At 41.8% G+C, this 12,617-nt stretch overlaps 1 protein-coding gene across 1 annotated transcript; it reads right to left on the reverse strand.

Annotated features, from left to right (window-relative positions):
• Positions 1 to 767: 767 nt before the first annotated feature.
• SMIM19 (small integral membrane protein 19) lies at positions 768 to 12,282 on the reverse strand. The gene is made up of 3 exons (XM_020807204.3): positions 8,792 to 12,282; positions 6,747 to 6,871; positions 768 to 3,260 (listed from the first exon to the last, which is right to left on the reverse strand). The coding sequence occupies exons 1-3, from the start codon at positions 8,938 to 8,940 to the stop codon at positions 3,193 to 3,195; spliced, it is 342 nt and encodes a 113-aa protein (XP_020662863.1). The 5' UTR covers positions 8,941 to 12,282; the 3' UTR covers positions 768 to 3,192.
• Positions 12,283 to 12,617: the final 335 nt, after the last annotated feature.

Here is a 12,617-nt window from a genome sequence, read left to right on the forward strand (position 1 = left end):
TCTACTTCATGCCAAGGAAAGTCACGGGACAGCAAACTTTTATTAAGAAAGCACACCGAATTCACACAGAGGGACACCATTCTTCTGTCATGTATGTAGAAAGTGACAGCTGCCAATAACAATACTGAAAACCAGGATTTCACCATACTCGTATCTCTCCCCTTCCAAAAGACAGAACTGCCATACTGTTGCTCAATATTAAAGTACTGCTCTTTTAAAGGTTCACTCCAGTCTTCCCACTTCCCTTTTGCTTTTGCCATCATGGCAAAGGGTCAGGAACACAAAACAGTGCTCTAATTCTGCTATTGCCTTCCATCACCCAAGGCCAGCTTGACCATTTTTCATCCTAGTGCTCTATCTGTTGGGGTACCAGCATTTTTCATTAAGAATGCAGTTACTATTTTCCTTATTCTTTGTCCCAATTCCTCCTTTGCTTGATCCTCTGTCCGAATGATGCCTGCAAGGGTACATGTGCTTACTTTTCTCCTCCCAGTAAGCTGCCAAGGCGTTGCTCAAAACCTGCCAGTATTCAAGAGCCACACTGATTTATCAAAACTAAGCAAATATACTGTCACTACCACTCCCCAAAAGAGTTGTGTGGGTTTTTTTCCTTTCTTTTTTTAAGGAAGTACATAAATTCACTAGACTGCCTGGTCAATATGTCCTAGTGTACCAAACAGAAATAAAACGAACATCTTCATAACGTTGTGTATATGAATCTGTTTCCCAGAAAATGCTACCAATCCAGAAAACAATTCACACAGATACAATTTTAAATGCATTTTACTATGTTTTTTTTTTAAAAAAAACTCACATTTTATACAGAGGGATCATGGCAGCGTTTTACAAGTAGCATGTTTATAGCTATATTATCTAGAACACAGACATTTGTAATAATACTGGATAATCCAAAGGAAATAATGACATATAGAAAAAATAATACACAATCCTAAATGCACGAAGGATAAATCAATGAATAAATCCATTTGCTTTCGTCCTTCAATACACAAACTTCATGGTAAATTCATCTGCATCAGTTCTCTTCTGTTTTTACTACATGATCACAGCTCTTCCTGCAGTCAAAATGTGCAAACTAAAAGCTTACAAAAGAATGCACCCATAAATACAGATGAGGGGACATAAAAAGCCATCCCAACAAAGTGAGCAGGAATTTTAAGGGGTTGTAATTCCCTCATTTCCCTAACAAGGAAAGCAACAAGTCCATTCTAAAGAGGGAAGGATGTGCCCTATGCTACATATGCAAGATATTTATGACTCCCCACAGCCATCACATGGGAAAGACCAGATCAGTGTTGTCTAGCCTTCCATACTGTAGTGCCATTCCAGTCCATTTAGTCTGAAGAATTAGCTTGAGGCTACATCCCCAGCATCACAGATATCACACCAGAAATGCCTTGAAAAGCCAGACATTCTTGCTGTTCTCATATATTTGAACATACGGCATCCCCATAAAACTTTTAAGGAAAGGACACCAATTCAGAAGAAGCATCCATGGGAAAGTGACCGTATGGCAAAATTAACTATTTGAAAGTTGACACTAATCTGTCATTTTATTTTGACCTAGAGCTGGAAACATACTACCTACTTGGGTTGAAATTAATAATTTAATTCAAATATTTTGTACATTTAATCCCAAGATATAACATACTTTTTCTATATCTTTTTGTATCTCTTCAAATATCTGAATCCCCGGCATACACTTATTTCTGTCATCTAGTCCAGAGGTCATCAACCCTCCGTCTGTGGCCCGGTGCCGGTCCGTGGCCTGAGCCAGACTGGGCCACGGAGACAGACATCCCCCCTGCACGCACTCCCCTCCTCACAGCTGCTTTGTGCACGTGTGCGTGTGCCAGCGCTGGCGTGAGCACTCCCCCATCCCTTCAAACATGCGCCCGAGTACCCGCGTGAAGGGGTGGGTGGGCGCAGGTGGGCATGCAGGCGCCCCTGCGCTTGCATGAAGGGGTGGAGGAGCACTCACGCCAGCGCTGGCGGGAAGGTGGGCGCTCCCCCACCGCTTCGCGCATGTGCCTGAGAGCGCACACACACCCACACGCACCTGCAGCGGGGGCACTTTCCTGGGAGGCTCAACTGGTTGGCGGTCCCAAAAAGGTTGGGGACCGGTGATCTAGTCGATTTATAATTTCACATCAAATTTGTCTGACAGAACTGTGAACTAATGAACTGTACCTGATCATTACTGTCATGGAACTGGTATAGAAGCTGTTCTACCTGTAAACAATAAGGATGGCAGTACTGTCCTATACCCTGACTATATTACTTTTTAACATTCCTGCCATTAAAGTGCCATTTAGAAATCCACCTGAAACTACTCTGCAACAAGTATAACTTCATTAGAGGCCTTGGGCTGTTTCAAATACATTTTCATTTTATTTCAGTTATCATTCAGACTGGGAACCCCAGCCGTAGGCACAAATACTTAAGACTTAGAAGAATTTTATTCCATTGGCTTGACTGGTTCCATTTAATCCTAACTGGAAGTAGTCTGTCTTTTTAAAAAAAAAAACAGAATTTGCAAGAGAGTACATTTAAATGGGTAAATGCATACCCTGCGGACTCTTCACCTGAGAATAGGTGTGTGCATTCTGGTTCAATTAATAGAAGGCATCATCTCTTAAGAAGTAAGCATGCTAGGCATAGTTCCCCACCACCCACCACCCACCATGTACTAGCATTCACTTAGGTGAAAACAGGAGGAAGAGCATGATGTTAATCTCTCCATCTGTACCATATTACCAAAACAAGACATTTGGTATTCAGTACTGACTGAGAATGTCTGAATACAAGATGTTTTCCAGCAGGATTACCACTTTATTGCTAGCATTGTAACACACTATAAAAACACCATGTCTTATATCCTTCTTGACTGTACCAATAGGAACAACTGCAGTACCCACAGAGGTCAGTGCTCCTCAGAGGTCTTGATTTTATTGAAAATCATTCATAATACGAAAGGGAAAACAAGACCAATATGTATTAGCCCCATCTGTTATTCAGGTTTCATAGGACTTTCAGTGTACATTTATGTAGGGCCTGTCATCAAAACATACTATGTGCAATTTAAAAGACTATATACCAGCAAAATTACAATTACTTTATCCCAAATGCTCTGTCATCTACAGCACTGTTTCTTGACTTCAGAAATTCAAGACTTCATTCCACCAAAAGTTGTACACTATCAGTCTGTTTCTGTGGTTGCTGCTGCAGCTCATATTTTCTTGCTAGAAAAATAAACACATTTAGATATATAAAGCTGTAATCCTCAACATTTTATATATAAATAACGATTTGCCTGCAAGTAACAACACAGAATTGTTCTATTAAATCCCTTCAACTCTAATAACTTTTTCCTACATTGCGATACATTTGCTGAAATCCTGCTGCTTAGTCTAATAAATTGCACTAGAGTAAGCCCATTGAAACAGTGGAATTTTAGTGAGTCAGCTCATCCATAAATTCCATTGATTCAACTGGACCTACTCTAACTGCTAAAGTAAACCATAGTTAGAAAAGTAAGTCACCATTAGAGTAAGCCCATTTGAATCAATGGAACCTATGTATGAGTTGACTCATCAAATGCCCACTGAGTCAATGCAACCTATTACACTAAGCAACAGGATTTCAGCCATTATCTACAGTACTTCAAATTCAGTTTTATCTATTAGATAGCAAGGTGAGATAAAACTTTAGCAAATTCCAATGCACACATTTTGAGATTTGTGTTTCCTTGAGTCATGCAAGACAATGTCCTCTTTAATAATAAAAGGTACTAGGATAACATTTAATTATTGTAAGTGACAGCAGCAGTAATTGCAGGAGTTGACAGAACAGTTAGAAATGAATCATTCCCAGAATCTGCTACCCAGTTTTCATACTAGAGATAAAGATTGGGATCCAACATTATTTTTGCACATGTTTTATCCATTGTTTTTGGAAAGTTCTGCATTACTGTATGACTTCGTGAACTAGGTTTGGCATGGTTAAAATTAAATTGAAAGCTTGACTGGAAGTATCACACAAATCAGCTGCAATATAAAGAATGCTGGTTTTTATTTAAAAATACATTTCCCAGCCCTCACTTGATTGAGTTTTCAATGCTTGGCCTAGTACAGTGGTGCCCCACATAGCGACAATAATCCGTGCAGCAAAAATCGCTGCAAAGCGATTTCGTCGCTATGCGAAAATAAAAAGCCCATAGGAATGCATTGAAACCCCTTCAATGCATTCCTATGGGCTTAAAACTCACCTTAAAGCGAAAATCCTCTATATGGCCGCCATTTTCGCTGTCTGATAAGCGAGGAATCGGTGCAAAAACACAGCGGGCGGCCATTTTTTTTACCCGCTGACCATTTTGGAACTGCCGATCAGCTGTTGGAAAATCATCACTATGCGATGATCGGTAAGTGAAACAGGGTACCAATCATCGCAAAGCAATTTTTTACAATTTAAAACATTGCAATGCGATCGCAAAAGCGATCGCAAAATCTTCGTCGCTATGCGGATTCGTCGTTAAATGGGGCGCCCGTTAAGCGAGGCACCACTGTATTAACCTGCAATGCAATTTTGCAAGTACTCTCCTTGTTTCCATCATATTGAACAGAGAACATGCTGTCCTGGTAGTACCCAGATCCACTCTAGAATGAGTCATACTGTAACACAGTTTATAATAACACACAACTTATTCTACATAGTCCCAGTTCTCTGCTGCCAAAATAGGACCATGCATAGAACAATAAAGATCACTGAGCTTGCACAAATACAAAAGGAAATTAAAACACACTGGAGACGGCAAAAAAAATCTGAATCATAGAACAGTGAGAATTATGTATGCACAATGATCAAAGAATGCCAAATACTTATTGGACGGTGTCTAAAAAGTAGAGGTGAAAGGTAATATAAGAAGCATGTCACACTATAACACTCTGTTGCAAGTTCTCCATTTGTACAACTTCTGTTTGTGATCCTAGGCTGTTTCAATACCCATCATCCACACAATGTAATAAAAAAGAAATACTACCCTACCCTCACAAACTAAAAGCGCAGGAGATAAACATGTAAGAAAATCAGAAGTTTTTATCACCAGATGAAATGTGGGAACAGGTTCAAAGCATAGTTCAATGCAAACCAAAGTCTGTGCCAAGATTCACCAGCACTATAAATCAATTAGCAATCCTGGAACATGTAATAGGATCTGCCACCCATATTACCGTATTTTACGCTCCATAAGACACACCTCTCCATAAGACACACTTCATTTTTAGGGGAGGAAAACAGGAAAAAATATTCTGGCAATTTGAGCCTGCTGGGTACACGGGGGTGGGAGTGGGGGGAGCCTCAGAAGGGTCCGAGTGTGCCTTTCAGGACCCTTCAGAGGCTCCCCCCATTCCCCACGGGGCCAGCGGGGGCAAAATCACCAACTTCCAGGACTGAAATCCTGGAAGGTCGCGATTTCGCCCCCACTGGCCCCATGGGGGGTGGGGGAGCCTCCAAAGGATCCTGGAAGGCACTGTCAGACCCTTCCGAGGCTCTCCCTGCCCCACCACGAGGCCAGTGGGGGTGAAATCGCCAGCTTCCAGGATCCTTCTGAGGCTTGGAAGGTCGCGATTTCGCCCTGGCTGGCCCCGCGGGGGTGGGGGGAGCCTCCGAAGGGTCCTGGAAGGTACTCTCAGGCCCTTCCGAGGCTCCCCCCCATCCCCCCGCTGGGCCCTGGGGAGCGCTGTTTTACAATATTCGCTCCAAAAGATGCAGACACTCCCCCCCCCCACTTTCTGGGGGTGGAAAAGTGCATCTTATAGAGCGAAAAATACGATAATAACATATTGTGATTGACGGCATGGGAGAGAGAAAGAGAGCAAGACTCTTCAATGTTTCAACTTTGACATCCTCATTTCTGCATGCATCTATAAAAGAACAATATTCTCATATAGTTGGAAACAGAGATGGGATATTCGTATCTGTATCCCTGGAGATACAAATGTGAATATCAGCACCACAGGTACCTGGGGAAACAGAATGCTCTGCCCAGAACTGGCCAGTCCACTTATCACTCGCTACACACAGCCACAGTTTGCACCACACCAATCACAGAAGTAGCCTCGCTGGTGCTTCTCTGACTCCCCACACAGCCAACTACTCAGCAGCTGAGTGGGGAGGCTTATCATCCTGCCTTCTTGTCGGAGTGGTCAGCTGTACTGGGAGGCAGTGATATGAATATGAATAAAAAGGTAAAGGTTCCCCTTGACAATTTTTGTCCAGTCGTGTTCGACTCTAGGGGGCGGTGCTCATCCCCGTTTCCAAGCCATAGAGCCAGCGTTTTGTCCGAAGACAATCTTCCGTGGTCACATGGCCAGTGCGACTTAGACACGGAACGCTGTTACCTTCCCACCGAGGTGGTCCCTATTGATCTACTTGCATTTGCATGCTTTCGAACCACTAGGTTGGCGGGAGCTGGGACAAGCGACGGGAGCTCACTCCATCGCGTGGATTCGATTTGGAAACACAAAGAATATTCTCTTCTGTCAAAGGTTTCAATATATCTGACTTTTTTATATTACCACAAATCTATGTAATAGCAACTTTAGACACTACCATAGTCAAAGAGTCTAATTTGCACCAATATTTGATACATCTTCAGTATAAAACTGCACTTTAAACTATAAAAAGCCCACAGATCTTTAAAGATTCCATGACAGTAAACATATGCTTACCAATAGAATACATCTCTAACTGCTGTCGTAAACGAACTTTTTTCACACTGTCATAAAAGTTTGGTTCAGATGGTATTTCAACAGTTGGAGGTAGTGTAAAAATTCTCATGATCTTCCTTTTATTTCTGAAATTCAAAAGTGAGAACAAAGATAAATAATACAGAAATGGATATAATGCCCCTCTTTTTTAATAACTGGAGGCATCAGTGAAAGAGAGCTCAAACAATACCACAGTGGAACTGGACCTTGTTGTTGTTGCTGCTGCTAAAAGAGGGCCCAGGCTAGATCTTAAAACTAGCACATGATCCCATGTGAGCAGACTTCAGAAATTGCACTAGACATATTGAAAAAACAAGGGAGCAGAGTCACATAAACTAAATCCACCTTCAGCATCACACCAGCACTTCCTCCAGACATTCACACATTGGGTGGAAAATGTGAAGGGGAATCTACACACTTGCAGCTGAACGCAGTTAAGCTTCTCTGTGTAACTGAAGCTCTTGATTACACAGAGGCTCAGCAACTGCTGTCAGGTTGTGTGCAAGTAGGCTAGCTTGCTCCTTGCTGCCTTTCCACGATTAGGTGAAGAGTGAAGTCCTTAAATACATGAATAGCTGCTGAGAAAGTTTCTTTTAGCAGTGTGTGCTGTACTTACTTTCTTCTGGTACTTTTAAATGTCTTTTTTGTTGTTTGACTTTGATGCTTGTCTTTAATATAAAAAATTAAGTTTTAATACTGTACCTTAATTGTACTTTCCCTGTATTTGTTTTTAATTCATGTTCAAAACTGCACTTTAAGCTCAACATGTATCGGTTCAATCTTCAACCTTGCACCCGCCTTGCTGATGTCTGGGAGTGGATCCCATATTAGAGGGCAGGGCCAGTGCATGTATTTCCTATGTCTGCTAACATATGGAGCCTAATTTCCTTAAAAGGTTTAAATGTGTTACATGCATGACAAACACATGTAAGAAATGCATGATAAAATGCTGTATGCTGATTCAGTTACAACAAAGCCCAGAATGTGCAATCTCTGCTTGCTTGGCCAGCACTGGAAGTAGCAATTGCTGCTTCTCAAACAGCCAATTCAAATGTCACCCTGATTCACAAGCAACACCCATTAGACTACCATACAGACAATATGGTGTGATAACAGGATAGCTTTATTGAAGGTTTTGTTCCTATATACAGCAAATGCAGCTGCTTATGATCCATTACTGTTAATAGATTTTGAAGCAGAGTTACAAACAAAATACTGAATTCTTAGACTCAGACACAACTATTAATTCCTCATCTGAGATAGCTCAGCAAAGCAACAATCCAAGGCTCCGCCAAGACAAACAAACAAAAAACAATGGGAGCCATTACACTATAATTAACTTCTGAAAACCTTCTTCTTTGCTGGAAAGCCTCCTGAAGTTGAAACCTTGACAGCTCCCCAGTACTTTCTGCAGCAGCAAAATCAGCCCACCATAGAAAAGGTTACAAAATATAGTAAGGCCTTTAACTGTATAAACTGTAGACCGGACACTCCTCAAAAGTGCTTTTGCAAAGCAGGGGTGGGAAACTTTTGTTTTTTCCAGACGTTTTGGACTTCATCTCCCAGAAGCCCCAGCCACCGTTTCTAATATAAAGGGACCTGTGGAAGGAATAATCTAAAACAATGGTTCTTAACCTTGGGTTACTCAGGTGTTTTTGAACTGCAACTCCCAGAAACCCCAGCCAGCACAGCTGGTGGTGAAGGCTTCTGGGAGTTGCAGTCCAAAAACACCTGAGTAACCAAAGATCTAAAATACCTGAAAGATCCCTGTCTTGTTCTCTTGTGAAAGATTACATTGAAGATGGAGTCACAACCACCATCTCCCACCTTGCCCTGAAACCCGGACATTTCTAAACGGCGACTAAACACTACAGAACATCCATAGCTTATGTAGTATATGAATAAGAACTGCCACTCCTCCTCCTCCTCCTCCTCCCTCTTTCTCTCTTTTTCACACCCAGATGCCACTGGTGGGTTTTCACTCCCGGCGGCTCCGAGCTGCCCACCTGCGCGCGTAGACCAGAAGGGCCAAGCTCGCCAAGATGGCCAGCAGGTAGACATTGGTGGCTTCATTCCAAGCTTCGTGCACGGAATAATCCATGGCAGCCGCCGCCCCGCCGCCGCCACTTTCGCCCAGCGCTCGGGCTCCAGCCATGGGGGGAAAAACACAGCAAACCACCGATAGACGTCCCGGAACAGGAAACGGGAAAGGGAGGCACAGACGTCACATCCTGCTCAGGCTTCCAGACAGGAAAAGAAGACTTTGACATCCTTGTAGAGTGGCACGCGGGTCGTACCTTCCGGGTTAATTTTGAATGTTCTTGATTCACGATTTGGGTTGTCGGGGGAAGAGAAAGCAAGTGCGGGATTTTAGAATAATTGGGAAGGGGTTGTATCAGTCATTCTCTCTGCTGCTCCCTTCTCTGAAGCAAGCAAAAAACTAGGTAGCAAAACAGGTTGTGCTCCGGATGGCAAAAATTATGTATGGGACAGTTGGGAACAAAATTTTACCATTTTAAAAACGTCGCATGTTACTGTATCATTAAGCTTTTGTCAACAAGACAGCCCAGAGTGTGATGTGCCATCAAGTCAGAGCTGATTTATAGCAACCCTAAGTGAGCTATTTAAGGAGTGGGTTTAACAGCTCCATCGCACCCGCCCAGTGAGTTTCCGTGGATTACTGGGGATTCGAACCCCATTCTCTTGAAACGTCGTCTGTTACTATCCGCTACAATACATCACATTCAGTATTGTTTCAGCGTAGGTCAAATAAAGCAAATTATCTAGTAACACATAGTTAGACTGGTGTGATGGAAAAAAATCCTGGAAGTGCCATAAAAACCACATTCCACTAGAATTTCACTACCCATTCTGAGCAAAAATATCAAAAACAAAACATACTGTACTAGAGAAAAGAGTCAGGAGTGTCAGCTTCATGACAAGTGAATACATCGTCTGTAAAATGAGCTTCTGTGTACATTTCGTCTTCTTCCATCACTCTAGCCGTGTTTCATCAGGGAATTGGATTGGTTTCGCTTACTCAGAGGTTGCCATTCTGAGCTGTTTTCCAGACTATGGATATTTGGTCCAAAAAGATAATGGAATGTCAAGTATACAAATGTTGAAGTTTGCTGCATCACTTTTATTTATTCATGTATCATTGACAAATTCAATTTGTTTACCAGAGCACAGAGTGCTGTCCTCTGAAGATGCCGGCCACAGAGACTGGTGAAATGTTAGGAAGAACAACCTTCAGAACACGGCCAAAGAGCCCGAAAAACCCACAACAACCATTAGATCCCGGCCGTGAAAGCCTTCACGAATATATCAATTTGTTTAGTTTGGTCAGACATTGTTCTTGGCTCTTTTCCAGAATATAATTGATTTATTAAATTAAATTATTATTTTACTCTCCAGAGCAGTTTTTTTTCATTGTGTGAAAGTTCTGTGGTTTCTGCAGAACTTCCATTTTTTCTGCAATACCAGTTTTTGCCCCCCTAGAGTGACCAGATGAGGATTTTGTGAATATACTGTACGCGTGCGTATACCTATGTTGCTGCTCATCAGAAGATATGTGTTCTTACCATCGCTGCTGTAATTATGTTTTAAAATATGCTGTCTGTCCTCCACTTTGATTTGAGATTGCCATTTTGCTAGGAGGATGGTTTGGAGATATAAGTTTAAGAAAGTTATCCCGGCTGTTGATCTATTTTCTTGGTGGAATACCAATCCATCACTAAGACAAAGAGCAGCTAAATAAGGGTGCAACTCTACTATGGAGAAAATACACTTCAATCTGCTGTAATTTGCACCTTTGGAAATCATCTATATCTATATCTAGACAGACAGACATGGGGGGGGGTATGTATAAAAGCAAATTGGAATCTGGATCATTCCCTTTTTTATTAAAAATTATTTAGAGAGCAATCTGCAGGAGATGGGAGGGAGAGGCAGAGAGCTAGGTTTGCATTGAGCTCCTATAACAGAAGCTGCCTTAATAATGTGTTAATACATGCTGATTGGCAATTTCACATCACTCACTCTCTCTCTCACTGTTCTCCTAAGTGCTCTCCAAAAGTCTGTTCCAGTGCTGAGTTGAAAGCTTAAAAAGAAGAAGAAGAACCAGTTTGAAGACAAGAGCTGCTTTGTTGAGGGGAATTAACACCCCTGTGAGCACAGCTTTGCATTGGATCAGGCAATCACATTGGCAGAAAGTGGACAAAAGCAATGTCAAACTGATCACAACAATTTTAAACCACCCTTGCAGGCTGCTTGGATTTCTGCTTGGGGAGGTTTGCCAGGCAGGGCTGCTGCCAAGTCATCTCCATCTTATGGCAACCCTATGAATGCGTGAACTCCAGTGTGCCCTATCCTTAACAGGCCAGCTCAGCTCTTGCTAATTCAAGCTTTTGTGGTTCCTTGAAGGAATCAATCAATCTCATATTTGGTCTTCCTCTTTTCCTGCTGCCTTCAGTTTTTACTGGTATTATTGTCCTTCCCAGCTAATCTTGCCTTTTCATAAAGTGCCCAAAGTATGTATTGTGCTGTCAAGTTAATCCTGACTTGTGGTGAACCTTTCCAGTGTTTTCCAGGTAGACAAAACTCAGAAATGACTTACCATTCCCTTCTTCTGGGGTGGGGGTGGGGGCAGCCTGGGATTTTGAGTTTACCCAAGGCCACACAGGCTGGATTTTCTCAGAGGAGGTACAGTAGGGAAGTTAACACCCAACCTCTGGCTTAACAGCCAGAAATCTAATTCATGAACTATTCAGCTGCCTAAATAATTGTGTGCCACCAAGTCAATTCTGACTTATAGCAACCTTTTTCAGAGTTTTCTAGGGAGAGTATTCGGAAGTGATTTACTATTCAGTTCTTCTGGGGGCATCCTGGGACTGTGCAGCTTGCCCAAGGTCACACAGGCTGGCTCTTCTGAGATGTACAATGAGGAATTGAACTCCCAGCTAGGGGCCTATCTAAGTGAGGTATCCAGCCAGGAAAGTACATATAATCCCTGTATTTTCCTCATGTAAATGAAAAGATCCTAGAAAAGGCTAGAAATCTACTAGAAAGGGTTAATTAAAGGAAATTGCCTTTCTGCAAAGGGCTGGCTTTTAAGTGAGCAGTTTCCTAGTTAAAAACCTATAAATAATTCATATTGATATGTTGAACCTGTTGTCTGTTATGAATTCACCAGCCACCAACCTCCATTCCTCATTAAGTATTCTGAAAACAAACTTCAGTTTTATTTCTCAAATCTTACTTAGTTTACACTGATAACCGGATCCCAGGGAATAAGTGATTTAAAGGAGCCCTATAAATACGAATAGCTGGGAGGATAGCTTAGTGGTTTAGGTGTCTAGATGTTAGGAGTTCAGTTCCCCACTGTTGGTCCTCTGAGAAAAGCCAGCTTGTGTGGTCTTGAGCAAGCTGCTCAGTCCCGGGGTGTTCCCAAAAGAAGGCAAAGGTAAACTACTTCTGAGGATTCTGTACCTGGGGAACCCTGGAAAGGGTCACTATAAATCAGCATTGACTTGACAGCACATCATTATCTATTGATTATAAATATGAAATATCTCCACCTCTGGTTTTAATGTTATGCTACCAACATTATTCCAGTTCTAAAATTATTATTATTATTATTATTATTATTATTATTATTATTATTATTATTATTATTATTATTGAATCAATTTTGTAAAACTGAATAACACAGGATGTGTGCAAAGTTTTGATCATGCCTCACCTCTTTAATGTCACCAGTCTCCTATCCTCAGAGCAGCAGTGCCACAAATTATTCTCCATGTCTGATTTTCTTTCAAAAATTACTTCTTT

Source organism: Pogona vitticeps, chromosome 6 (assembly GCF_051106095.1).
Source record: "Pogona vitticeps strain Pit_001003342236 chromosome 6, PviZW2.1, whole genome shotgun sequence".
Taxonomy (NCBI): domain Eukaryota; kingdom Metazoa; phylum Chordata; class Lepidosauria; order Squamata; family Agamidae; genus Pogona; species Pogona vitticeps.

Bases quoted from the DNA above. Each gene is read 5' to 3' on its own strand.
- SMIM19 (XM_020807204.3), bottom strand. From the start codon at position 8,940: ATGGCTGGAGCCCGAGCGCTGGGCGAAAGTGGCGGCGGCGGGGCGGCG. The intron at 6,872-8,791 runs GTGGGCAGCTCG...TTTGAATTTCAG, and splicing joins CTTCTGGTCTACGCGCGCAG to AAATAAAAGGAAGATCATGA. The intron at 3,261-6,746 runs GTAAGCATATGT...TTATTTTTCTAG, and splicing joins GTTAGAGATGTATTCTATTG to CAAGAAAATATGAGCTGCAG.